The sequence below is a fragment of the Gavialis gangeticus genome, unplaced genomic scaffold (assembly GCF_001723915.1).
Source record: "Gavialis gangeticus isolate Ggan-Ray unplaced genomic scaffold, GavGan_comp1, whole genome shotgun sequence".
Lineage (NCBI taxonomy): Eukaryota > Metazoa > Chordata > Crocodylia > Gavialidae > Gavialis > Gavialis gangeticus.
In genome coordinates, this window is record NW_017729030.1 from 67476648 (window position 1) to 67503331 (window position 26684).

General features: G+C 48.6%; 1 protein-coding gene across 2 annotated transcripts in view; it reads right to left on the reverse strand.

The window, feature by feature from the left end:
- The window catches only part of SHROOM3 (shroom family member 3), a 136923-nt gene that overhangs the window by 12277 nt on the left and 97962 nt on the right, over positions 1-26684 (reverse strand). For both annotated transcript variants that reach the window (XM_019522319.1, XM_019522318.1), the window contains 5 exons: positions 20332-23626; positions 16694-16770; positions 7876-8802; positions 5449-5973; positions 4067-4217 (listed from right to left, as the gene is read on the reverse strand). In XM_019522319.1, coding sequence (XP_019377864.1) covers positions 4067-4217; positions 5449-5973; positions 7876-8802; positions 16694-16770; positions 20332-23626 — 4975 coding nt within the window. The remainder of the gene's footprint in view (positions 1-4066; positions 4218-5448; positions 5974-7875; positions 8803-16693; positions 16771-20331; positions 23627-26684) is intronic.

The window sequence follows — 26684 nt, forward strand, 5'->3', positions numbered from 1 at the left end:
GTGCCAGCTACCAGAGTAACTTTGCATTTACAATGGTAATGAGTTGGTTTACTCAGATGACTTCTCAGGAAAGCTGTCTTCCCTGATAACACCTGTGCAAATGTTACTGGTCATAGACCAAAGTGCAAACCTGCCAAAACAATTTCAGTAGTCTGGGCCTAATCACTCTTATCTATTTCTGTTTTCCCATATAAATGTAGTCTTTGAGGATTCATCCTCCACCAACAGGCTCTCACCTTCTTGCAAACTCCTTAGACCAAGGGCGGGCAATGATATGCAATTACCAGCACCCCCCACCCCCTCCAGTTGAATAGCTCACCAAAACTCCCTACGTGGCCCCGTTCTGTCTGCCTGCCCACTTGCTCTGCTCGTGTGGGTCCCAGCTGATCTCCACAGAAACCCCAGGATTGTGGGGCAGTGACAGCATGGGGCCAGGCTGGGGCCTGAGGCAGAGCCATAATCCGCTCCCCACATGCACCTACCCGTGGAAAACATGGTCATCACAGGGGCATGTGGGGAGCTGATCACGGCTCTGCCCTGGTCCTGCGCTGTCACCACCCTGTGATCTCACTTAATGATCCCAGCCTCACCTGCCTGTCCCACTCCCAAACACTGCTCCTCACCTGTCTGTGCGGCTCTTGCCCCCAGCAGTGGGTGTGGGGTGGACTCACTGGGCTGCCTGGGCAGTGAGTCCAGGTCTGGTGGCAGCAGGTGGAAGGTGCCACCACCACTGGGAAGTAAGTCCTGCTGCTGCCCTGCCCCAGCCCTGCTGTGCCACGGGGTGGATAAAATTCCCAAGTGAGCCATATATGGCCTGTGGGTCATCTTTTGTTCACTCCTGCCTTAGATCTTTGCTACATGTATGACTCATCAGAGCAACACCTCATTCTTTTAACCAGACTTCTCCCATTTCCTTACTACAAGCAGATGGGCATTTCCAAATGAAGCAGCATTCAATGAAGAATCAGTGAAATGCTATTAGCCTGGGACCAGCTATAATTAGCAGCTTTAAAGTAATGAACTCTTCCCAGGTTAATTACTTAAATAGGGTTTTAAGTTGGAACGAAGACATCGGCCTAGTGCTTTTGGATCATTTATCGACTGTAAGACTGTAGTTGCCATGTGCTATCTATGTAGAATTATGGAAGTTGGAGGGAAAGAGGCCTGTTACCTTAGCCTGCCCACTTCAGTGTCAGCTGCAGAGCTGGGAACAGAACCCAGGCTCCTCAATTAAGTTTCTAGTGTATGGTCTAGGTTTATTTTAAATACCTTTCAAAAATGGGGCTTCCATCTTATTAATAATGCGTATTATGGTTGTGTTTCAATAATTCAACAGAAACTAGGTCTTTACAAGAATGGGACCCAGAACAATTCAGCAGAAACTGGGTCCCATTCTTTACAATGCTGTGAAGAGAAAGGCCCTGCTCAAGTGGTTTACAGTCTAAATGGACAAGAAATACAATGGCTGGGAACAAGAACAGAAGGGGAACTAGCACAGAAAGGTGAAGTGACTCATCTAAAATCTTATAGCAGGTCAGCTGCAGAGCCAGGAACAAGACCCAGGTTGCTTAACTAATGCACAGTGTTCGGCATTCTTGGTTTCTATTTTTTTAAAAACCTGGGAATTTTGGGGGATTTATCTTCAAAACATAAAAACCAGGATGAAACTAAGGTAAAAGGAAGAAAGGGGGGGTGCCACAAATTGGGGGAAAAAATCAGCGTTGAGGAAGGGACTAGAGAATGGGCAGTGGGAGGGGCGAGGTGCAGCCTGTTGGCTGCTCCGAGGGCTGCAGCAGGGAGCAAAGCAGGGGGAGCCGTCAGTGGGTGCGGGGCGTGGCTCTTGTTGCTATGTGCATCCCGGGAGGGCTGTGGGCTGGGGAGTGTGCCCCTGGATCTGCGCCCAAGACGAGAGCAGGCTGCCATCTGTCCCAAGCGCCAGGAAGAGCCTGGTGACACCACTGGCCTCAGGCTCTTCCTGGTGCTCCAGGAGGGCAGCACCCTGCTCTTGCTGCAGCCTGCTGCCACTGCAGGCTGGGGCTGGTGGTGGCACCACGGGTGCTTGGGTCAGGTGGCACCACTGTGGGGGGGACCGGATCCCAACCCCAGCACCTCGTGCCCCACCTGGGGTCAGAGCTGGGAACCCTACAGTTCTAGGCAGTGGCTACAGCCCCACGGGCCTGTGCTGAGAGCCTGGGTGCAGCCCCCTGCCAGTGGGAGTGGGGCCGGGCTCTTCCGCCTGTTCCCCCAGTGGGGCTTGGGGCTTGCAGCTCCCAGCGCCTGGGGCAGGACCAAAGCCAGAGCCGCCATGGTGCAGGTGGGACCTGCCCACCCCAGGAGTGATTCTCATGGCCTGTCCCGCTCAGGGTCAGACCTGGGTGCCCTGTGCCCCCAGGCAGCGGCTCTAGACACCCTCCCTCAGCCCGCATGTGGCCACCGCCACCTCCTCATCCCCTGCTCCACGTGTGGCTGCTGCCACTGTCCTCCCACTCCCAGGCCACATCTGTCTGGAAACCTGTGCCTCAGGTAACTGGCACAGAGGCGCTTTTTAGCTTACCAGCACCATCTGTTTTTCAGTTCAAGTCCCTGTTTACCAGCACAAGTGGGGAATGGGCCATTCCCCACTCATGCTAGTTAACAGGGACTTGAACTGAAAAACAGGTGTAAATCAGTAAAAACCGAATGACTTAAAAAAATCAGGGAATTTAACAGTGAAAAAAAATTGGCAAAAATTGAGAATGTGGAACACTACTAATGCAGGTAGCTTGACTCCCAGTTTTATGTACTAGCTTACAGACTGAGCAACCTGTGATCTTGGTGTATGACGTGCACAAATGCAATGTTTAAAATGTATTGTGGATGGGTCAATAGTTGTATAAGTCACTACATTGAAAATGAACACTTGTACTGAGGGAGTAAGAATGTGCAAGCTGCATCATCCTGTCTACTGCAGCATACTGTACTTTATATTTATAGACAGTTTGCTTCTTTTTGATGTGACAGAACAGAGACATGCAGAGATATGCACCAGCTCTCTACAGTGACCACCTGTCTCCTTGCATTTATGTAGCATCTTTTGTGAGTTAGTGGGTTGCTGAGGTGAGACAATTCTATTTGTAACCTTTAGACTGCTCCACAAGCCCCAAGAGCTCCAGAAAATGACAGCACAATCTTCTGTAACATGATTGAGCAAAAGAGCATCCAGGCCACTGGGCTCTATGGTTTGGGACTTGTCACTGAACTGCAACCTCAGACAACTCATTTCACTTCTCTGTTTCCCCTCCCACCCTTTATGCACTCTTTAGGGCAGAGACAATATATGATACATATGTATAGCACATGGAATATTTTAGGTAACCAGCACTCAGAAAGTTGAATTGGTACCAGTTGAAATTGTACCAGTTGAAATTGGGACAAGGGCTGCTAGGGTAAATAATGACTTTCTTGGGTTGCCCTGGTATCAGGCTAACCCCCACCCCTCCCACCCTGGGCATGTCCACATGTACCATTACAGAGCAGCAATAAACTGGAGCTTATTGCTCTGCAGTTTATTGCTCCCAGGAAGCTCCCTGGGTGCACATCTGTACGTGCACCCGAACCACAGCACATTGATCTGGGTCTCAGCAGCCCCAGCTGACAGGAGGCTCTGGGGGTCAGACTGCCAACCCAGGGCTGCCCCAACTAAGCTCAGTGTGCTGAAGAGGGGCTGGCTGGGGCACGAGGATGCTTCAGTGTGAGGCTAAACAGCAGGCCCAGCCAGCTAGCTAAATTTCTACATGTGCACTGCCGAGCACAAAAAACTCCACAGCAGGATAAGACATGTATTTACAAGTCGTACCCTGCTGTGGAGTTTATCAGTTTCGTGCACCCTAATAGGGGCACACGTGTAGATGTGGAGATGTTTACTGCACAGTTAATTAGGCAACTGTGAAGTAAACATCTTTGTGGCCCCTGTGTAGACAAGACTTCAGTGGACAAAATCTCTGAAGTCAGTTGCACTTCCATACATCAGGGCTGAAGGAGCCCCTGTCTAGTTACACACAGACAGTGATACACGCCCTGGGTTTACCTTCTTCTCATTAATTTCCAGCTGTTCCTTTTCCTCATCTGCATCTGCTGGCAAGTCTTTGATTTTATTCAGCAGCTCTGCCTTGGATGCTGACACACTGTAGTAGGCAGGACAGGTGACCATTGTTACAGCAGGTTCCTTTTCTTCTTTCCTAAGCCATAATAAACAAGTCATGCTCCCATCCAAAGAGAAGCTCAGTTTGGCTTTTACTCTTGACTGTTCCTATCTAAGGCCTCTCTAGTGTATTCATTTGCAACGGTGGCACCAACCTTCTGGCCCTGTGGGCTGGATGAGCGGCATGGGTCAGTCCATGGGTGGGATCCAGCATGGGATTAATGCATAGGATTGGTCCCTGGGCCCAATCCAGCTGTGAGCTGGCCTGATTAGACACTGGTCTGTTTCCGCTGCATACTGGCTCAAACCTGCACTTCTGGATCTGGCATGATGTGTACAGGGCAACGTTATCTGGCCGGTGGATCTCCCCACATGTGCAAAAATTTGGTAGCAGGGGAGCAGCAATTAACATTACCACTGTTCCTTCTCCACCAAATTTTCAGACCTTTGAGGAGCCTTGAGGAGCCCCATGGGCTGGATATCACAGCTTCTCAGGCAGGATCAGGCCCACAGGTTAGGGGTTCAGAATCCTGATTTGAAATAGTTTATTAATATTAAGCTGTGAAGAAGAGTGCTAAATTTCACCAGCAGAGGGTGCCTGGCAACTGTTTTCCACTCTGGAAAAAATGCTAGCACAATTGCACTGATATTTAGTTGTTAACTGAGCATCACCCTCAACAGTGGGGCCAGGTGTTCAGCTAGCGTAACAGAACCTCACAAAAGTCACTTTAACTGAATAACTACTCTGGCATAACCAATTATAACTAATTGCAACAGTACTTCAGATATTGCACTTGACCCTCTACTTTACAGTGTGTTTGGGGAAATTTTTGTAGAATACTGTAGGATTTTTACAGCAGATATCCCTGGGTCTACCTCCAGAATCCTGCCCCTCAAAGACTGGCACCTATTTGCTTTTCTTACCCGGAGGTAATGCTACCGCTTTTGTTGGAATTATTCTGATTAGAATGGTGGAGGGATCAGAACAAGGTGATTTATCTCTGGTTTGGCTGCAGAGAAATGCTGATGCATGGACTGGTGTATAGACCAGTCAGCATTGGGGAGAGAAGGTGGCAAGGCCAAAAGCAATGCATAACCAAGCTACTAGGAAACCATTTTGAAGAATGGCATTTTAAAGAATGGCCCATTGCTCAGCAGTGCTTCCACCATATTGGCAGGAGGAATCCAGCGTTGTGTGTTTTCTTACAAGTGAGCAAAAATGAACTCTTCTTCTACACTAGATGAAAACCCAAAATAATATTGCTTACCTGTCCTCCTCAGACACCATCTGGCTGGCTTGCTTTTGCATCACTTTTCTTTGCATATTGTTCTCTTTTAGCAATCTGGTTGCACTGGGAAAAATCCCTTCCATTAGATCCATGGTTGTCTTCATTTTGGAGTCTGGATCCAAGATATCAGCCAATGACTTATCCTTGTTGACGATCTCTTTGGCTAGCGCCTCTGATTTAATATCCTCTGGGGTCTTCTCCATCTTTACTTGACCAGCTGAGCTGTGTATCCCACCACTAAAGCCACCATTTTCCACATCTGTACTCAAGATAGCTGGCTCCTTCAGGTTGCCTTTGAGTTGCGCTGTAGGCTGCTTATCAGAGTTTAGAAATCCTCCATGAGTGGCAGGTGACTGGTGTTGAGTGTTCAAGGCAGGTGAAGAGCCAGTTCTCTTAGACCCAATGTTTCCAACAGGTGATGAAGTCCAGCTGTTTTCACTGAAAATGGTGCTCATCCCTGGCTTCCTCTTCTCAGCCAGACTCTTGGGAAACCTGCAAAAGTTACTATTAACAGAAAAGTTTTATGATAAACATGTATTTGCCAGTCTGGGAGAAAACATTGAGGTGATCAGGATCCTTCTGGAGAACATATAGCAAGGGCACAACCACACTACAGGGTTGTAGGAAATTACATTTCCCTTTTCCCTACCCTTTGTCTGACCAGTACAGTTAGATTGACTGTAAGCTGTTTGGGGCAGAGACACCTTCTACTATGCACTTGTATGTAAACAAAGCCAATTCTTGTAAATTAATGGCACTAGTAGTAAGTTGTTTTCAAGATTATGAACAAGGAAGCTTCAATATTTCAATAAGAAAAAAATGAATGAGTGAAAACTGGTTGCTTTTGATGGTATGGGATATCTACTGTTTTTACTCTTCATTGTACCCAACAAATTAATCCTTGTGGGGGATTGGGGAAATAGAACAGCAGCTGTCACTCCAGCAAGTATTAAGGTAAAAGATGCACAAACAAAAAATAAGTCAATCAGCTTTACAGTTCCAAGTTGAGATATTTCTTCCCCTCATGAATGAGCACTAGCCTAACTGAACCATGTTCTAGCCACCCTTCTCACAATGGCAATGAACATCCCTTTATCAATGGGGATGAAAAAGCGAGTTCTTAAAGGCTTAATGGGCTAAGTACTCAACTGATGTAAGTCAGGGTCCTTGAAAATCGGCAAGCTATGCCAATTTATACACCCTGAGGATCTGGCGCATGGTTTCCACTTCCAGAAATTTATCCTGCAAGATAAACTCCTTACCTTATGGTATTGTGGTACAGTACATTGTCCCACAGTGCAGACATCATGCTGTGGCACGACAGTTGTGCGCTAGCTCCATAGTTTATTTTGGGATAACTTAATGATCCTGCAAACCTCGGTTTTATGAGGGACAGAACCTCTCAAAACTAGCCCTACCCTATGACAACTGGAATGGAGAGTAATAGTGTTAGCACTACAGTTTGTGTTGAATAGAGGCCTAACACACAGTTAGGGCCCAGAGCAAACACTGCAGGAAAGCAGAGGGAAAGTGGTTCTGAGAGCAGAGGCAGTTCGGGGTGGGGGCATGTACAGGTTCTAAGATCAGAATTGGGCGGGGGGTGCAGCAGCCTTATCCATTCAAGTAACTTTTAAATAGTCCTCAACTGAGCTGTGTGCTCTGCTGCCTTGGCTGCTGCTCTTGAAATAGCAGGAGCAGCAGCAGCAGCTCAGAACTATTTTGGAGTTCCTAGTATGGGTAAGTTGTGAGGCTTCTCTTGTTGCTAGGGCACAAATTCTGCAGGAGCGTGTGTGTATATGGGGGGTGCGATTCCAGCACCCCTCTGGATTTGATCCCCAGCATGGGTACCCCTCTTGCCCACCCCTAGTTATGCTACTGGTGCTGAATTCCAAACACAGGGGCTGATTCTCCTTGCAAGCTGCTGTAAATAAGAAGCAACTCTCCTGAGTCTACAGTGTAACTGGGGGGAGAACCAGACCCATGCATCCTATCATTCACAGACCCAGTGATAGCCGTAGACCTAGGCAATCTACACAGTTTCACAGGACATAAGGTAATCAGAACTCTTCCACCAACACATGATGGCTTCAGCTGCAGCTTTGTCAACAGACCACCATACTTGGTGCCTCCTCCTTGTTTAGTATTCTTCCCAGTCCTCTCATTGTCTGACAACAGTGCCTGGGGCTGGGAAAGCCTGGTGCTAGAAACTGCATGTGGTTGTCTTCCTTTCCAGCTTCTTTCCCTGTATATGTACTCCCTAGCATTCCCCCTGGCAAATGGTAATGGTGGATAAGTCCCACACTTTTTGTAAAGTCAGGTCCAAGGGGATGCATCCATGTGTCTTATATAGCCCAAGGCTGGCTTGGGTGGGCCAGGATGGTAAATGGCATTTCAGCTATCCCTTACCTCATTTTGGCCTCCTCTGCAGTCCTTGTGGTTGTGCTTCCTTCTTCTCCACCTGCCTCAAATGAAGCTGACGGAAGAGGAGGAGGTGGCAATTCCTCCCAGCTCCTTGCAGAAACATTGGGGTTTGGCTCAGGAAGAAGAGGTGGTGGCAGTGGAGTGGGGAAGCATTTAACTGTGGCCCCTGCAACACCAAGCTCTGATTCCTTGATAAACACCTCATCATTGTCATCTTCCTGCTGCACTGGTGGCAGAGCAAGCTGAAGGCATGACTCAGAGATCCGTAGAGAGATGTTCGCATGGGGAGGAGGAGTCTTGGGACTGGAAGTGCTGCTTTGGGTTGGTAGGCTCTGCCATCTCTGAAAGAACTTCTGCCCAGAAACTTGAGAAGAGGCAGAATCCTTTGAAAAGCTGCTATCTCCGACTGAATGAGCCCACTGAACGTTTGATGGGACGGATCTCTGAACCAGCACGGCCTTCTCTCTCCACATCCCTTCTTCTGCTGAGCTCTCAGGGGAGCTAGTCTCAATGTCCAGGAGCTGTGACTGAAGATCATCACTTCCCTCTGAGAAAACAGCCTCTGGTTTGGCATGCCATCTCAGTGCCTGGCAGTCTCCAGAAGACTTCAGGTCTGAGGGAGTCTGGGTGGAACGAGCATTGTTGAATGAGGAATGACTAGATTCAATTGGAGTAAAGTTAAGGAGCAAGGATCTAGGAGCCACCTTTTGCTCAGAAACGTGACTCTTTGCTTCTGTTGGTGAGAAGACAAATGCTGAAGCCTGACTAGCATGCCTAGAGAGTTCTTCAGCCTTGTGGGTCTCAGCCAGAGCAGATGAATTGGTGATGACCTCATTGTCGTGGGGTGGGTGGGTGTAATAACGTGTGAATGTTGGCTTTTCCAGATGGCTTCTTTCTTTATTGCTTGATGACCTAGAATGAGATGCTCCTATGACAAATCTAATATTTTCAGAGGGGCAGCAAAGTTTTCAAACGGCCCTTTCAAAAGCAGAGTTCAGATTATGCTAAAGCCAATTTCTGCCTCCAATTTAAGTGGACTTTTGTACAGTTCCACTGGTGAACTGATGGTAAAACCAGTTATTCCTGCTTCAAACACCCAGGGCAAATTCTACAAAGGTATTAAGACACTTTGGTCAGGATTCAAAGCATCTCAGTTCATGGCCTTAATGTACCCATTGCCCCACATAACTTTTGAGTGCCTGCCCCAGGAAGTGGGTTCAAAATGACCTAGTTAGCTCCTTAGGGTCCTTACAGAGTTAATGGGGAAAATTTGGAGATGCCTAAGAACAATTCAGATTTGGGTACCCTATATGGGGAATAGGGAGCAGCAGGTGCCTCTTAAGGGCTATTCAAAAATTCTAGAGATGTGTAGAGGTAGCTGAGAGGATTCACTAAAGCCCCTCTCAGGAGCTTCAGTGCTTGAGACAAACTATCCACTGGGTGTCTCTACTCATTTGTGACTCACTACACTTACAGCCTTGTTACAGGTGATTTTGGGTGGCTCCTGGGACTCTTAACACCAGGACTGTCTGTGCATTAACACCTGAAACCCAGTTTTAAGCACTCATTAGGCAGTTCAAAGTTGTGCCACTCATGGGCAGGATTATCTCTGATCCGTGCTACCCAGCTCATGTTACGCTAAGGTGTAGCCACTCCACCTGCCCCCCCATCCCTGCTGGCCCACTATGTCCCCCCTCCCAACTCCCCAGAAACCCAGATCCCACTCACTGCCTTCCCCATGCTTATTTGTGGCTGCTCACACTGTCTGTCCCAGGAGAGCAGGCAGGGAAGAGGTAACTTACCTGCCTGGCCACCACTGCTCTCTGGGCTGGGCTCAGCCCTGAAAAGAGCAGCAGCCCAGCATCCCCAGGTGGACAGGGGGGGAAACCCATAGGCTGTGGAAGGCTGGGGCTAACAGAACTAAACCCCACAAAATTCAGGGCAGAGTTGGCCACACAGAGGGCCACAGGGCAGCCTGGGCATGGGCTCCAGGCAGCTACAGAAGGGGAGGCACATGGACACAGCCACCCAGCTACAGCCTGCATGCAGCCAGGATTGCAACCTGGCATTGTTGAGCACTGCTAGGGTTACCATATGTCTCGGTTTTCTGAACATTTCCTCTTTTTGAGTCCACCTATCTCCATCCAGGTTGGTTTTTGAAATCTGAGCAAGTGTCTCGTTTTTTGCTTTGCTCTGCTGGTGGGAACAGGAGGAGCAGTGATTGTAGGCAGGGAGCTGCAGGTAGGTAAGTCTGGGTTGTGGGGCTGGGGCTAGGGCAAGGCAGAGGGGCCTGGGGGTTGCCTGCCCCCTCCAGAGGGAAGGCGGCGGGGGACCTTTTGAGCCATAGCCAGGCCAGCAGCACAGGGTGGTGCCTGTGTTTGCAGGGGCAGAGTGGACATGAGATGCTGTGGGGGGGAGGGGGTGGTGGGCCATGGACAAGCCTCCTGGCATGACGTGGCAGCCTCTGCCAAGGGCAGAGGGTGTCACAAGCCTCCCCAACTCTTCCCCCCAGCCCACACCAGGGCTGGACTCACACCCAGCCACCATGCTCTGGCCTGCTTGGGATGGTGGCAGCTGGGACCCCTTCAGCAGGGCTGGGGGGAGCAGCGGGCTGCAGGTCAGGAGTAAGGGGCACCAGCAGAGCTGGGGACGAGCAGGGGGCTGCTGGCTGGGAGTGAGAGAAACCAGCATGGCTGAAGTCTGTGGGTCAGGGGTGAGGGACGGCAACAGGGCTGGGGGGACTGTGGTTTGGGAGCGAAGGGCAACAGAATGGGCAGAGGCAGGGCACTGCCATATCACTGCCTCCTCACAATCATGCAGGGGCTGGGGTGAATGAGGCCCCAGGGTGGGTCATGGGACAGCTGGAGCCTGGGTAGCTTGTCCAAGGTTGCTGGGGGGCTCCCGCTGCTGTGCACATCCTGGGGGAGGCATGGGGGACATGTGCCCCCTAGATTTGTGCGCAGGGTGGAGGCAGGCTGCCACTGTGGGCTGCAGCTCTGTGCCCCAAAGCTGTTGCCGCAAAAGCCATGTGACATCCAGTGCCTGCCACCGCTGGGTTTCATTGCATTCTCTGTCCATCTGGCAGTGGCAGGCACACGGCCTTGCATGCAGCTCCTGAGGCAGCGCCAGCAGGGCACAGAGCCCAAGCCTGTAGCAGCAGGCTGCCCCCACCCCGTGTACAAATCCAGGGGCCACATGCCCCCTTTGCCTCCCCTGAGGTGAGCACAGCAGCAGGAGCTCCTCCCTCCCCCCCACCCATGCCCCTGGATGAGCTGCCTGGGCTCCAACTGCCCCACAACCTGCCCCAGCCTTGGGACCCCATTCACCCCAGCCCCTGTCCCACTCCCTCCCTCACTGTGGGGGCCTCGATCTGCACCCCCATGCCCCTTCCCTCTTCCTCCACCCCTTCCCCTCCACAGACTTACCTGCTGGGTGGTTGGGGTGTGTGTGTGAGTGTACTCAGCCCCCCCAATAATATTTTCTCCCTTTGGATAAGAGGGAGCCCTGGGGGTGGGGAGAAATTGGGGGAGCCCTGGTGGCAAGCCCAGATTGCAGGAAAGGGGGATTCTTACCTTTCAGTCCTCCAGGTCCCTGCTGGCCTGGACATGTGACTGCTGCAAACTCCAGCTAGCACTAACACTGATCAACATTTGTATGGGTCAGTGTACCATGTAACAAGGGACTTAGCCCAATTTTTGAGATAGATGCCTAACAGATTTCTAAACATAGATAATTCACAATACCTAGTCTTGAAAGAGTCAAACACTGGGTATGATTTTCTTTAGACAACTAATGGAAGTTTCCTGATCACAGGCCCTGGTTCTCACGTGGGACTTCAATCACCCTAACATCCGCTGGGAGGGCAATACAGCAGTGCACAGGTAATCCAGGAAGTTTTTGGAGAGCACTGGAGACATCTTCCTGCTGCAAGTGCTGGAGTGGCTAACTAGGGACCATGCTCTTCTTGACCTGCTGCTCACAAACAGGGAAGAATTGGTGGGGAATGTAGAAATGGATGGCAAGCTGGGCAGCAGTAACCATGAGATGATTGTGTTCAGGATCCTGACAAAAGGAGGAAAGGAGGGCTGCAGAGTATGGACCTTGGACTTCAGAAAAGCAGACTTTGATTCCCTCAGGAAACTGATGGGCAGGATCCACTGGTAGGGCAGTCTGAGGTGGGAAAGGAGTACAGGGGAGCCGGTTGTATTTTCAAGAAACCTTACTGAGCGCACAGGAACAAACCATCCTGATGTGCAGGAAGAATAGCAAATGTGGCAACTGATCAGCTTGGCTTAGCAGAGAACTCTTCAGTGAGCTTAAACACAGAAAGGAAGCTTATAAGACGTGGAGACTTGGACAAACAACCTGGGAGTAGTATAAGAATAATGCTTGGGCATGCAGGGATGAAGCCAGGAAGGCTAAAGAGCAATTGGAGTTGCAGCTAGCAAGAGACATGAAGGGTAACAAGAAGGGTGTTTACAAGGATGTTAGCAACAAGAGAAAGGTCAGGGAAAGTGTAGGTTCTTTACTGAATGGGGGAAGCAACATAGTGACAGATGATGAGGAAAAGGCTGTAGTACTCAATGCCTTTTTTGCCTGTGAAAACCGAGGTATGGTCAGCTCCCAGACTACTGCACTGGGCAGCACAGTTTGGGGAGAAGGTGAGCAGCCCTCAGTGGTGAAAGAACTAGGGGCTATTTAGAAAAGTTGGACACGTACAAGTCCATGGGGCTGGATGCAATGTATCCAAGGATGCTGAGGGTGATTGCAGAGCCATTGGCCATCATCTTGGAAAACTCATGGTGATCAGTTAAGGTCCCAGCTGATTAAAAAACGGCAAACATAGTGTCCATAATTAAGAAAGGGAAGAAGAAGGATCCAGGGAACTACAGACCAGTCAGTCTCACCTCAGTCTCTGGAAAAATCATGAAGCAGGTCCTCAAAGAATCAAATTGTAAGCACTTGGAGGAGAAGAATGTGATTAGGAACAGTCAGCATGGATTCAGGAAGAGCAACTCATGCCTGACCAGCCTGATTGCCTTCATAGATGGCTGGAAGGGACCTTACGAGATCCTTGAGTCAAGCCCCTCTGCCACAGGCAGGAAGTGGGATCAAATGATCCCAGCAGGATAAGCATCCAAATGCCTTTTGAAAGAGTTCAGAGTAGGTGCTTGCACCACCTCTGAGGGAGTCTGTTCCAGACCCTGGACGCTCGGACAGTAAAGAAGTTTTTCCTTATGTCTAGTTTAAATCAGCCTTCTAAAAGTTCATGGCCATTAGACCTTGTTATCACTTGGGGAGCCCTGATGAATAACTGTTCTCCCAGAGCCTGGTGCATCCCCACCTTATGTACTTACAAGCTGCCACCAAGTCCCCCCTGAGCCATCTCTTCTCCAAGCTGAAGAGTTCCATGTCTCTCCTCATAAGGCTTTCTCTCTTGGCCTTTGATCATGCAGGTGGCTCTCCTCTGGACTCTCTCCCTCCAATGCCCATGACCCGTAACCAAGAGGATCAAGGAACAAACTACCTGTCCCCTCAGACCCTTGAGCCCGGCCCCTAGAGCCCTCAGGATTGTTCCAAGCTGTGTTATTCATGTCTACGTGGATGAGTAGCATGGGGTGGTGGTTAGAGGGCCAGATGAGTTTGGAGGTCCTCGGTTACATCCTGGACATGACCCCATGGAAGGCAGTACACCTCACAGGCTAAGGGGTCAGGGTGACAGATCACTCCCTCTGTCCCCCTCAAGAGGAAGTCACCCACCATGATTACTCTGCACCTTCTCCTGGGTGTGACTGCTGCTGGCCCTCCGTCGCTACATGCTGGAGCCAGTGGCTTGACTGGCTCTAGTGCTGTATGGGGTTCAAATTGGATACACATCTCCAGGGGAGTGGTAACCCTGGTGCAGTGCTTGCTTCGTCCAGGCAACCCCTGGCTGGACTTCATGGTGGCTCTTCATTTCTGCCCTGGTGTTGCCAGCCCTCCTTACTCTTTCTACTTTGTTCTTCTGGTGGAGAGCCTGGTAGTAGGTGTCCAGTTCCTGTTCTACCTCCCCAATGGTGTGCAGCCTCTGCATCACTGCCTGGAGCTCTCTAATCTGGCATTCCAGGGGCTCCATCATTGAGCACACTCCACAAGGGAAGATGTCAGTGCTCCTAACCCAGCTGTCTGCATCCATGCTAGGCAGCTTCCACTGCCGGTGGCTAGGGGCTCCATCTGGGTGCAGGCTGGGACCATGGGTTATGCCCAGGTGCGGGCAGGGACCTCAGTATCCATTTGGATAGAGGCCAGAACCATAGGCTTTTTTTGGATGGAGGTCTCAGGGGTACCAGAGTGGGGGGCGGGGCGGGTCCAGCTGCAGGGACGAATTTCTTGGTGCAACATGTCCCCGCCACCATAGCACAGGTAATAGTCCGGGCTACTGCTGTGCTGACCTTTCTCTTGAGGCTCACCGCCTAGAGCCTCGTGCCCCTCCTGCACACCCTCCTGCACGAACTCCCATGCTAACTCATGCACCAGGCCTAGAGCATGTCTGTTTGCATACTCTGTTCACAAGGCTCCAGTTGTGTGGCTCTCTGCAATGCTGGGGGTCTGGGTTGGGGTCCACTGGGTGTGTGCTGGAGTCCTAGGGGTCCTGGGCTCAACAGGTGTGTGATGGGCTTCCACCTGTGCATTTCTCCCCAGAGCCAGGTCCAAACTACAGCTTCTGCCATTGGTGGGCACTTTTAAACTCTGCACATGCACAGTAGGGCCTGCTGCTGGCACTGTACCACCCTTGGTGGCTGGGCGTCCCTGTCCCGCTGGAGAAGGGGGCAGGTAAGTACCCTACCCTTCCCCAGTCCTTCACTATGGGGGGGAGAGCCAAGCAGAAGCCCCTACTTGGGGGCTCGGCCAAGTAGGAGATGGGGGGGCGTGACCCTCCTTAGCTCCTCTCAGCTGCCTAGCACCCACCCACTTCAGGCCCCACCTATCTCCCGGCAGTGCTGTGGGGTCTGGGTTGGGGTTTGCCAGGTGTGTGCTGGAGTTCCTAGGGATCCCAAGCTCAATGGGGGAATGATGGGCTTCTGCCCGTGCATCTCTCTCCAGAGCCAGGTCCAAAACCTCTCTATAATGAGATGACTGGCTCTGTGGATGCAGGGAAAGCAATGGACATAGTATACCTTGATTTTAGCAAGGATTTTTATACTGTCTCCCACAGCATTGTTGCAAGCAAGCTAAGGAAATATGGGTTGGATTAATGCACTGTAAGGTGACTAGAGAGCTGGCTGGATTGCTGGGCTCAGTGGGTAGTAATCAAGGGCTCAATGTCTAGCTGGCAGCCAGTATCAAGTGGAGTGCCCCACAGGTAAACCCTGGGGCTGGTTTTGTTCAATATCTTCATTAATGAATTGGAAGATGGGATGGATTGCATCCTCAACAAGTTTGCAGATGACACCAAGCTGGGGGGTGTAGTAGATATACCGGAGTGTAGGGCTAGGATTTAGAGAGACCTCAAGAAATTGGAGGATTGGGCTGAAATAAATCTCATGAGGTTCAACAAGGACAACTGCAAAGTCCTGCATTCAGGATGGAAGAATCCCATGCACTGCTACAGCTTGAGGACTGACTGGCTAAGTAGCAGCTCTGCAGAAAAGGACCTGGAGGTAACAGTGGACAATAAGATGGATATGAGTCAGTAGTGTGCCCTTGTTGCCAAGAAGGCTAACAGCATACTGGGTGGCATTAGTAGAAGCACTGTCAGCAGATTGGGAGAAGTGGTTATTCCCTTCTATTCTGCACTGATGAGGCCACATCTGGAGTACTGTGTCTAGTTTTGGGCCCCCTACTATAGAAAGAATGTGGACAAGTTGGAGATAGTTCAGTGGAGAGCAACAAAAATGGTTTGTGGGCTGGGGCACATGATTTGTAAGGAGAAGCTGAGGGAATTGGGTATATTTAGTTTGAAGAAGGACTGAGGGAGAATTTGATAGCAGCCTTTAACTACCTGAAGGGTAGTTCCAAAGACAATGGAGCTAGACTGTTTTCAGTGATGACAGGTGATGGAACAAGGAGTAATGGTCTCAAGTTGCAGCAGGAGAGGTTCAAGGTGGATATTAGGAAAAAATTTCTCACTAAAAGGGTGATGAAGCACTAGAACAGGCTAGCCAGAGAGGTGGTGGAATCTCCATCTTTGAAGGTTTTTAAGACCTGGCTCAACAAAGCCCTGGCTGGGATGATCTAGTTGGGGTTGGTCCTGCTTTGAGCAGGGCGTTGGACTAGAAGACCTCCTGAGGTCCCTTCCCACATGAATTTTCAATCATGAAAGATCCTGATTGTGAAACCAGGAAACCCTAAGTGCTAAGTCCACAGTTCAGCAAGATACTTGACACCTGTAGCAGATGTGGATAAGACACTGTAGTGGATGTGGATAAGGGTCAGTACCATGCTTGATCAGGACCAAGTAAGCAAATAGAAACACTGCCACATTTTTTTCTCCCATCTCTTTCAGCTGTGGCAACACAAGCCTGTAGGTCAAACAGACCTGAGCAGAAGTTAACAAATGCTTTATGCATAGGAATATGTGTTAGAAAAGGGGATTTGAGAGGCAGGGCTTACCTTGAACTAATTTTTATGCTTACCAGCATAGACCACCTAGTTCTGCCAGGCACTCAAAAATATTTTCTGTTACTGCACCCAGGGCATATGATCTGTGTAGCTCTTAACACTGCATATATCTATACAGATGATGCATTGAAAATGCTGCCAGAAATAATGGCGTTAGCACCACTTGAACCTCATCGTTACAGTGAGACAAGCAGCAACCTACCTGGCTCCTGCACTGACCACATAGAGAGGATCTTCCACCTCATGGCCAAATTCACTGCTTTCCCATACCAGAAAGTCCTGAAGCCAAAAAGAAGCAAAGTTAGCAGCAAGCAGAACAAAATCTGGGAGCTTTTTAGTCAAGGATTATTTTGTGTAATTTCTAGACGTACAGTAAAGAAAGGAAAGATGGCCTCATGGTTGGAGTAACATCAGGGAACATAGATGAAATTCAACCCAACAGATTCATCCCAGCTGACACACAACAGCTGGGCAGCATACCTACAAGCATTTTCCCCAAGAGGCTCCACACAGGGGTGATGACTCATATTCCACTCATGGGAATTATTGAAGGTGCTTTTAGAAATGCCATTAAGCAGTCATCCCCCTCACTTCCTTTGCACTCTGTCCTGGCCCCCCACTGGTCTCCCAGGGAAGAGGTCATTCTAATGGCTTTCTTGGCTGGGCACTCTGCAGCCTAGTTTACTTCAGCACAAGTCTGTGCAAACCAGAGCTGAATATTGCCCTGAGTCCTTAAGTGTCTCTAACCATGACATGATTGTCACACCACTGTCCTCCCTTCACACACTTCCTCTGATGGCCAGACAGGATGTGTCAGTACAGCCCCAGATCTTATGACAAGCAACAGAAACTTTGGCCATATTTATATGGGAATAGGATCATTCCTGCTGCTCCACTACCAGGAGTAATGGCAGTGTTGCAGGTCAATCATCTCTCTCTGATGAGGCCTTACCAACCCTTCATCAGAATCTAGCGTGATGTGCCACTGTGTCATTACTATTGGACCAATGCAAAAAATCTACACCTGTCCTTTCTGAGTCTATTTCTGAGTAGCCTGAATATACAAAACTGTTCAGTACTTTAGTCACCCAAGTATGTGGCTGTATTTTAAAAGTGTCTTAGTTTTTCAGTTGTTTTGGGAACTTGGCCCAGGGTACCAGTGGGAGCTGCTGGATTCTGAGCATATTACAAGAACCTGACCATCATTTCAGAGTGTCAAGAAAGCTGAGCTCTTTTGAAAATATGGTGCAGTGTCAAGATGAGAGCTTTGCACTGCTAAGCAAGATTTAAAAATCCAGCCCCAACTGTGATGTTAACACTGAACAATTTCATCCTGCATTCCCTTCAAAATCTAGCCCTTACTACTCCCAAGCCTGTTATCAGACATAAAAGCAAACTATGCATTATTTGGAAGAGCTTCATGTGTACTCCTTCCATGTGCAGATGACGCCTTGAATTCAGAGCCCTCCATTCCCATCTGTTCTCTTGTTTTGGTTTGCTTTCTGATGTAGGCCTGTTGTTATTCAGGCAGGGGAAAACTGATCTCAGTTTGGAAGTCAGGGGGCTGAGAGATATGCAGGCTGAGACAGGCTGAAAAAGCTGAGGAGAGGAAGGCAGGAAATGTATGCTGTAGACAGATGGCTAATAATTCCACACAGCTATCAATTTTCCTGGTTCTTTAAACAAATTCCTCCAGTGACATTGCAGCATGATTCATATTCTGTCTGGAGAAAACAGTCTATACAGCTTGCAAAGCCCTGCAAAGTATACGATGAGCCAGAGAAATGTGCCGCTGGAATAGAAATAAACATTTTTTTCAGAGAGGAGCCAAGCTGGTTAAAACAAATTCAGCTTGCTCCTTTATGTTTTCCCTTCCCCTCTTTTAAAGTTTTGGTTCTGTATTGTGGGTGCTTGTATTCATTTCTAAAAGTCTCCCAATTCAGGAAAGCAGTGAAGCACATATCCAATTTTAACTAGATGCTTACTTTATGTTCTACTGGATTTAAGCATGTGCTTTAACTTAAAAAAGAAGAATGCTTTCCTGAATTGGAGTCTCAGAGTAAAATTTACACATGTGCCTACCTGCCTGAGGGACTAAGTCCTACTTGCAGAAGTGAAAACCAAAAGCTACTTTTGAAAATAAGGCTTAAGGCACTTTTGAAAATGTAACCCTATGTGCTTTCCTGCAGAGATATAGACTTAAACTTGTATGTCAGAGACTTCCTCAAAGTCACAGAAGAATGTCTGAAGAGGTGTTTGTCAACCCAGAGTCTGCTCCTCCAGTCACACCATATGGTGTCTTTAATTTGGCTAAAGAATGCAGGGAAAAGAAAAAAGAAGCCAACAGGAAGAAAATAATAAAAGGTCTCAGTCTGCTTACAACTTGTGCCCCTGACAGAGACTAAAGACTTCTTAAACAGGAACCGGGCACAAGTATTGTTCAGACTGTCATTGTGAAGTATCTTTTACAGGTGTGGAAAGCATATTTTCCCATCTGGTTCCTGATCTGAGCTACTCTGGTAGGCAGAACAAATTCCTGTCTTGGCTTTCACAAGGATTCTTTCCTAAAGGAATGCCCTCTGAGAGAATAAAAGAGGTTTCACAAAACAAACCTAGTAGCAATGTTATGGAGATAGATGCATGGTTTCAGTTCTCTACCCTCCCAACCCCAACCCCAACACACACAATATGCTGGTACTTGCTATGAAACATATTTTAGAGGCCAGCTGATATTCAGGTGCTGCTTTTCTTTGTTCTCTATAAAAATGTATGGAAGCATCTGATGATCTTCATGGCACAGTATTCATAATGAAGTGTATGATGGCTCTAAGTAAAGACAGGCCCTCCCTCTTGGTGGAGTTCAGAGGTGCTCCTACCAATTGCATTTCTATTTAGTACTCTACTTTCCCACCTGGACAATTTAATTTAATCTGGCAGAACTTCTAACCATAAAAGATGAGTTCTTGCTGTCCCTTAAGAACCAAATACTGTATGGCCAGTCAGGAAACATTTGGACAACAAATACGGACAATCATGCTTTCATTTTATGCATTCTGACTCCCACATGTGCGCTCTCTCTCTCTCTCTGCCTTCCTGTGGCTGCTGGGGTGTGGACTCCCCAAGGGCCATCATTCTGTTACCCCCTCAACATCGGTGCCCGGTGCTGATACCCTTTGCTCCATCCTAGTCATGCTACTGGCTCTACGGCTATGAAGGGATCCCTGTGGTAAAACAAGTGGGGGAAGCTCTGTACGGATATAAATCTTCAGTTATGTCAATGAAGCTACACCAATTTATGCCAGTTCAGGAGCTGACCCAAGACCTTGCTTGTTTAGAATCTATCATTGGCTCTCATAACCTTAGCTTGCTTAGCATCTATTGCTTACTGCCACCTGAATTTCCTGTGTGACATAGCCACTGAGCAGATGTTGAAAACAGTGGCCTAAATTCATCTCCATAGTGTTTTTGCGGGGAGAGGTGGAGGGAGCATGAGAATGGATGTCCTGCAGTTAAAGGGAGAATGTAATATCTGCTAAGCCCTTTCTTCTCAGTGAAAAGAGCCTGGATTGGGCTCAGCATTCCTGTTCTGCTGTAGTCTGGGGTCCCTGGTGGCTTGTGCAATTTAAGGCAACAAGGGTCTTGTTAAGAAATCCAACCAGCTGGAGTTTAAAATGTCATCACCCTCATTTAAACAGAACATATGGTTCATATTTCAGCACACATTTATCTTCCTTTTAAGCAGTGAAGCAATCAGTATGACTGAGCATTGGCCTATTGCTAGAATAGCTCTGGCCCCATGGGTTGTCTTGCCTGACAACATCAGCAAGGTGCTGTACATACCTGTTGTTTCTTATCTGCCGTGGGAGAAGACCTGGAGCGCACATGCACAGCAACGGTGTGGTTATCAGACCTACTGAGCAAGTCTTCTGCAGACACAGATTTCCCAGATTTCATGGCTGGTGAGGGCATTTCAAAGTCCCGCTCCTGCTTCACATAGCGGGGTGAGCTGTGTATATCTTGCTGGTCTGTCTGGGTGCCTTTGCTGAGCTCTGTTTTCCCTCTGTAATCTCGGGATCTGTCCCTTTGAAACTGCCTTGGAAAGGAACTGCTGCTGCTCTTATAGGGCCCCTTCTTTTGCTCAAACCCGTTCAGATCAAAACAACCCATAAGCCCAGGAGGAAGGGTGGCAGAAACCTGGCCAATTCTAGAGACCCCCTCAAGTGACTCCCTCTGGTGATAAAGGCTCTGATCCTGGAGGGAATTCATGCTGGATGCAGAGGAGAGGCTCTGGCTGTCTGGGCCACCAGCCTGAAGGAATAAGCTTTGCGAGTGCTCTCTCAGGAGTCCCACATCCTGAGAAGAAGTCCGCTTCCCAGTCTTGCGTTCAATGTATTCCACCAGAGCATTCTGTTGGAGCTGTTTGAGCTCTGGTCTGGAGAGGTTTATGGTGGAGCTAACCTTATTCTCTCTCTCAAAAATTTTGCATCGATCAGCCACTGTATTTTTTGGGAAGATGAAACGAAGGCATTTTTTCTGGAGGGAAAACGGCAAGGACTCACTGTCTGAGACACCCACTTCATTCATTTTCTCTGGCTCAGAGTAGGATCTCTTCTGCTCAGCTGTCAACCGCTTTCTGCCTCCAATACGGGACAGGGGCTGACGCCCAGCATGGTTCTCTTTGTGGGTGTAGCGCACAATGGTGATGCTCGTCTCTGTGGGAGTGACGCTGTGCCTCTCCTTGGGGGTATGAGGGGATGTTGTGGTGGTCCTTAATCCAGTCTGGGCTGAGGCTGGCCTCTGAACAGTCTTCTTGGGCTTGATCCCAAAGGGGGGGGTGATACGCCTAAAAGATGTGGCTCTCAGGACCTTAGACTGAGCATCTTTGATACTGTTTCTGTAGGCCCTATTGAACAGGGTATCCAGTTGTGAACCATGGGTGTCTTGGATGTTTTCCTGCCAAACGATTTCTTTTTTAGGTTCATCTGGCAGCTGGAATGTGCTTTTGCTCCTGGTTAGCCGAGTTGCCCATTTCTGAGTCTTGTCCTCGGGATACAGGCTGTAGCACTCACTCTGCCTCAGCTGCTTCACCTCTGTCACCATTTGCTCCACAGGTTGCAAATTTGCCTCTTCAGGTGTCCTGTCTCCACTCCTACGTGCGTGCTGCTGGCAGGAAATCTTGCTCTGTTCATTAGATGGCTGCCCATGCTCTTGCGTATTAAACTTATTATGTATGTCTTCAATGCTGTTAAGAGAGTACCTAGTGCTGGATGATGGAATGTGCCTGTTTGGCCCATAATTATGGCCAAATCTAGGCAGGCCTAAGCTTTGGGACCTGTGACTCTTTTGTCTACGTTGCTCAAACTTGCTGACCGTCTCCAGAACAGAGCAATGGGCATTGCTGGTATCTGGTGTCCCATACTGAAAGCTTTGGGTGCTGCTCATACAGCTTCTGCTGACATCACAGGTCTTTGGGTACAGAGGAGAAGGCGGCTCCTTGTACTTTGGCTCAGCATTGTGGAAGGGGGCTGCACTGGAAATTTCATTCTCTTGCCTTGTAATGGCCTGTTTGTCTGAGTCATTCCATTGGTCAGTCATTAGCCCTCTGTGATTCTTTTTCTCCTTTTTGCTGTTTTTCCAGGAGAGTTTGGTATCAGAATAACCCTCACATTGCTGGGTCTCCTTTAGCTCCCAGCTGTTTTGCCTCCAGGAATTCTCTGGGATATTTTGTGAGGATAGGGAGCCATGATACTTGGTCTGGCTGTAGTTCCACTGGTTGTGGGTTGCAGCATCCCTCTCATTTTTCTGCAGGTTGGCATTTATGTCCTGGGACTCAGTCACCCAGTACTCCTTGGGTTGGTAAAGGGCTTTTCTGTCACTGGTATCTCTCAGGTGGGCCTGTAGCAATTGCAAATTATAGCTTGAGCACTGTACATGGCTTGTGCTTTCTTGGATGCCATGTGATATCATAGAAGGGGAACCTGGGTCATCCTTTCTTGGAGAGGATGAGTAGACTTGAGGAATGGCCATACTGTGAGGTTTGCTCTGAACAAATTTTGTTGCTTCCTGCTTTTTCTCTGCAGCAGGAGGCACATGGTCTGACTGACGGAAGGCAGCAGATCTATTTGCAATGCTTTGGTTCCCATTCTCATCAAAGCTGGCATGGCTGTGGACCATGACTTTTTTATGCAAGATGGGTAGAGGAGGAGCATATCCACTCTCTTTGGCCAGAGCTGGATAAAGCATCCCGTTATTGCTTGCAGATGGCAGAGGCACCTCGGCAAAGTGTGGCTCAGGTGAAGGTACCAGGTAGATGCCAGTAGGAAGCAGAGGCTGCCCAGGCTGGACAGCTAGTGTGTAGCTCTGCTTGGGCTTCACTGTGGGGCTGCTCTCAGGGCTTTTTTCTACCACAGTGTGCAGATGTCCTTCCACAAACATGGGCTTCAGTGGCTGCCCTTGCCCCTGAGAGACAGATGGAGGCCAAGCCCCTTTCGGCTGAGTATGACAAGGCTTACTTTGATCAAGGGTAGACCAGGAACCAGGCCTCTCGTGGTGCCTTATTGCTGCATAGCTGTCACTACGAGTGGGTGGTAGGGGGGGGTCCTTCAAGTGATGGCTCTCGCTGTCAGAGAAGCTCTGGCTTTGCTGGCTCAAGAAGGGGACCCCACTGCTTCGGCCATAGCCATGCAGCTTGCTGTAGCTACGGCCTTCTGTCTGTGCCTGGGCTTTGCAGATTGGAAGCAGTGCAGAAGACTTCACCTCATACTCCTGAGAGACCCCTAGCTGGGTGTCATAGACAGTCTTGATGTACCTGATGTCAGCCTGCCTCATTCCCTCCTGCTGGCTACCTTGGGAATGTACATTGTCAACAGAGCAGGAGCGCTCCTTGAAGAAGGAAGGTGCTGCATACTCAGGGATGCTGGAGCTGGTAGAGAAGGAGCTGTAGGCAGAGTCCCTTTTGCAGTGGAGGTGGGAGAGCTGGTCAGTGCTACTGATCGATTTGGCTGGTGAGAGGTGGTCAGGGTGATATCCAGAGGGGGTATGGTCCAAGCTCTCCATGCTACCCCTTGAGCTGTACTGGTCAGGGCTTCTCCTCAGATAGACATGATCATAGCCAGAGAGATCACTTGTTGATGAACTGGAGGAGAGTGAGAGAAGGGAAAAAAGTACTGTTTGAGAGAGAGGCACATATTAACTTATAAATGATCTCAGAAGCAAGATATTTAGTTCTTAGACGAAGAGATGAAAACCCATATTTGGGCCTTACTCTGTGTCCTGTCTGCACAGTCATTACAGTTCACGAGAAGGAATTGTTTAACATTGCAATGTGTCTCTTCTTTTTCATTGAGTGTTAGGGGAAGAGAGAGGAGGAAGCACAGTGCATATCAAGGGAACCAGGGAGGTCCATCCCACCCAAAGCACTAGAAAACTATAATAAATGAAGGTGCCACAAAACGAAAGGGAGAAGAATAGGAGAGGCTTCTCAGGGGGGTGGAATTTAATCTGTCTCTTTTTCCCATTTAATTTCTTTTTATGGAATTAAAGGCTACACCCTGGCAATCTTCCTAGAAACCAGAAACATTTTGTTTGCTGTGAGAAAACTAAACTGACAAGTCAGAAAGGAGATGTGTATGTATATATTGGGAAGTGGGCAGGAGGGGGAGAAAATCATAACAGTGTTTTGATATAGCTTCAGGAAGTCTTTAAAGCTTCACTGCAGATGTAGCTAGTTTAGCAGGTGAGAGTGGTGCTTGTAAAGGGACACAAAGCATTAGCAGGGTCAGATGTCTGTGTGCGTTGTTTGAGGAACTGCTGTTGTGGCTGTTGGAAATCTGTGCCAAAATCAGTGTATTTAGGCATCGTTAATGGGAGGGAAGGACCTAATCACGTCCAAACTGACTAGTGTCAGAATAGGGTGGGGGGGGTAGGGGGGAACAGCAGGAAGGTTTTAAATTATTGGGAGGTTCTTTCTATGCTCCTCTTTTACTAGAGCTGAGAAGGCTTAAACTCGTAATTTTCATCTTTCCATGGATGGAATCCTTCTGAGACTGGGAGGGATAGCAAATAGGGCTGTGCAAAACAGCACCATTTCATTTTGACTTCAGTTTCGCCATTTCGATGGGACAGTGTTTCATTTCAAGTTTCATTTCAACAGCACTGTTCTGTTTCGTTTCCTCAAAACTGTTTCGCTGTTTTGACACTGTTTCGATGTTTCACCCATAGGCTATAATGGGAAAGCATGAAACTGCCTATAACTTTGTTATTTCGTGCCTGATTTGGATGAAACTTGCTGGGATGGTAGCACCTTCTGAGGCTACAAAGTCTGCCAAGTTTCAAGGAGACAGGTGCAGAGGTTTCTGGGAAACTGCACCTCAAATTCTTGAAAGCAAAACTCAGGTTCATGTGTGTGTGTTAAGGCACAGTGGGGTAAAAACTGCAGGCATGGTAGCTCTTACTGAGGCCGCAAAGCCTGCCAGATTTCAAGGAGATAGGTGCAGGGTTTCTGGTAAACTGCACCTCAAGCTGCTGACAAGCAAAACACATGTCACATAGATTCATAGATTCATAGACGTTAGGGCTGGAAGGGACCTCAAAGATCATCAAGTCCAGCCCCCTGCCCCAGGGGCAGGAAGTCAGCTAGGGTCAAAGGATCCCAGCAAGATAAGCATCCAAACATTTCTTGAAAGAGTCCAGAGTAGGTGCCTGCACCACTTCTGGAGGGAGTCTATTTCAGGTCTTGGGAGCTCAGACAGTAAAGACATTTTTTCTTATGTCTGGCCTGAAATGGTCTTAGAGGAGTTTATGACCATTGGTCCCTGTTTTACCTTGGGGCGCTCTGGTGAACAGATGTTCTCCCAGATCCTGATGTACACCCCTTACATACTTAAAGGCAGCCACCAGGTCCCCCTTGAGCCTGCACTTTTCCAGGCAGAAGAGTCCCATGGCTCTCATGCGTGTGTTAAGGCAAAACCCTCAAAATAAAAGGGTCTAGGAAGAAAGCAAAAGGTATTGTGGAATCCCACTTGCTAGGCTAGCAAGTAGGAAATCCAATCAATGGTAATAGTAGCCTCTAACACTCCTGAGCTTCTGCTAGATAGCTCAGTAACTGACCCCAAGACAGAAAGCAGGCCAGTTCAAACAATGCTGCCTTTTATGCTGTTTTTCCACCCCTCCCCCAGAGCACTGGGATTGGAAGGGACCTCAGGGAAGGATCACAGTCACTGGCCAGCTACACAGTCAATGTCAGAGCAGTCCTTCCCTCATCTTCCCCCTCCCTCTCCTTACTTTCTGTTTCCCTCCAGGCAAGCCCAGCTTCAGCTTTGACACTTGAAACATTTTGAAACTTTCAAAACATTTTGACTGCCCTCATTTCGTTTTGAGGCTGTTTTGAAACCCTTCATTTCATTTCAATTTCACTGTTTCAAGCTCAAAACAAGTCAAAACATAGTTGTAACAAAACAGCTGATGACATTTCACACAGCCCTATTAGCAACTGGCTTGGCCCTGACACCAGGGGTAGGTCACCGAATGCAGTAGCTGCAGAGAGTGGTTTAGTACCTGAAATAGCTGCATTTCCTAGTATGGCAGCTTCAGTTCCTGTGTAGAAACTATGGACATTTATACACGTGCTCTGGGAGAGTGTGTGTGTGTGTGTGTGTGTGTGTGTGTGGAAGGGGGGCGCACTTCAATTAGAGCGGCTCTGAGAGCCACTCCAATTAAAGTGTCAAGAGAGCTATGTGTATCGATGTCCCTGCACTGAAAAACTGTGGCAGGGGCACTTTAATGAAAACTCATTGAATGATGAGCACGGTAATGACCATGCTCCAGCAGACTTGATTAATTGAGTCTGCTCTGACATGCTGTAATTATAGTGCATCGGAGTAGGCTGCATGTGTATGGGCTCCCTATGTTGTGATAGCTAAGCTCCATACATGCTCAGTGGATTTATTGGAACTGACAATGCTCAGCAGCTTTGAAATTCAAGTGACTATGTCCCTTTGGGAAGCAGGTAGGAATAAAAGCAGCCCTCGGGCTAAGGCATAGACATTAAATAGCTTATAGAACAAAACATCCTGACTGTAACCTCTCAATTTGGCTAGGGACAGACATTACACATAAACCAATTTAAGTGATCAGAAACTGGTTTAAACCTGTAACAGAACAGACATTCAGTGCACGTAAACCAGTTTCAAAAT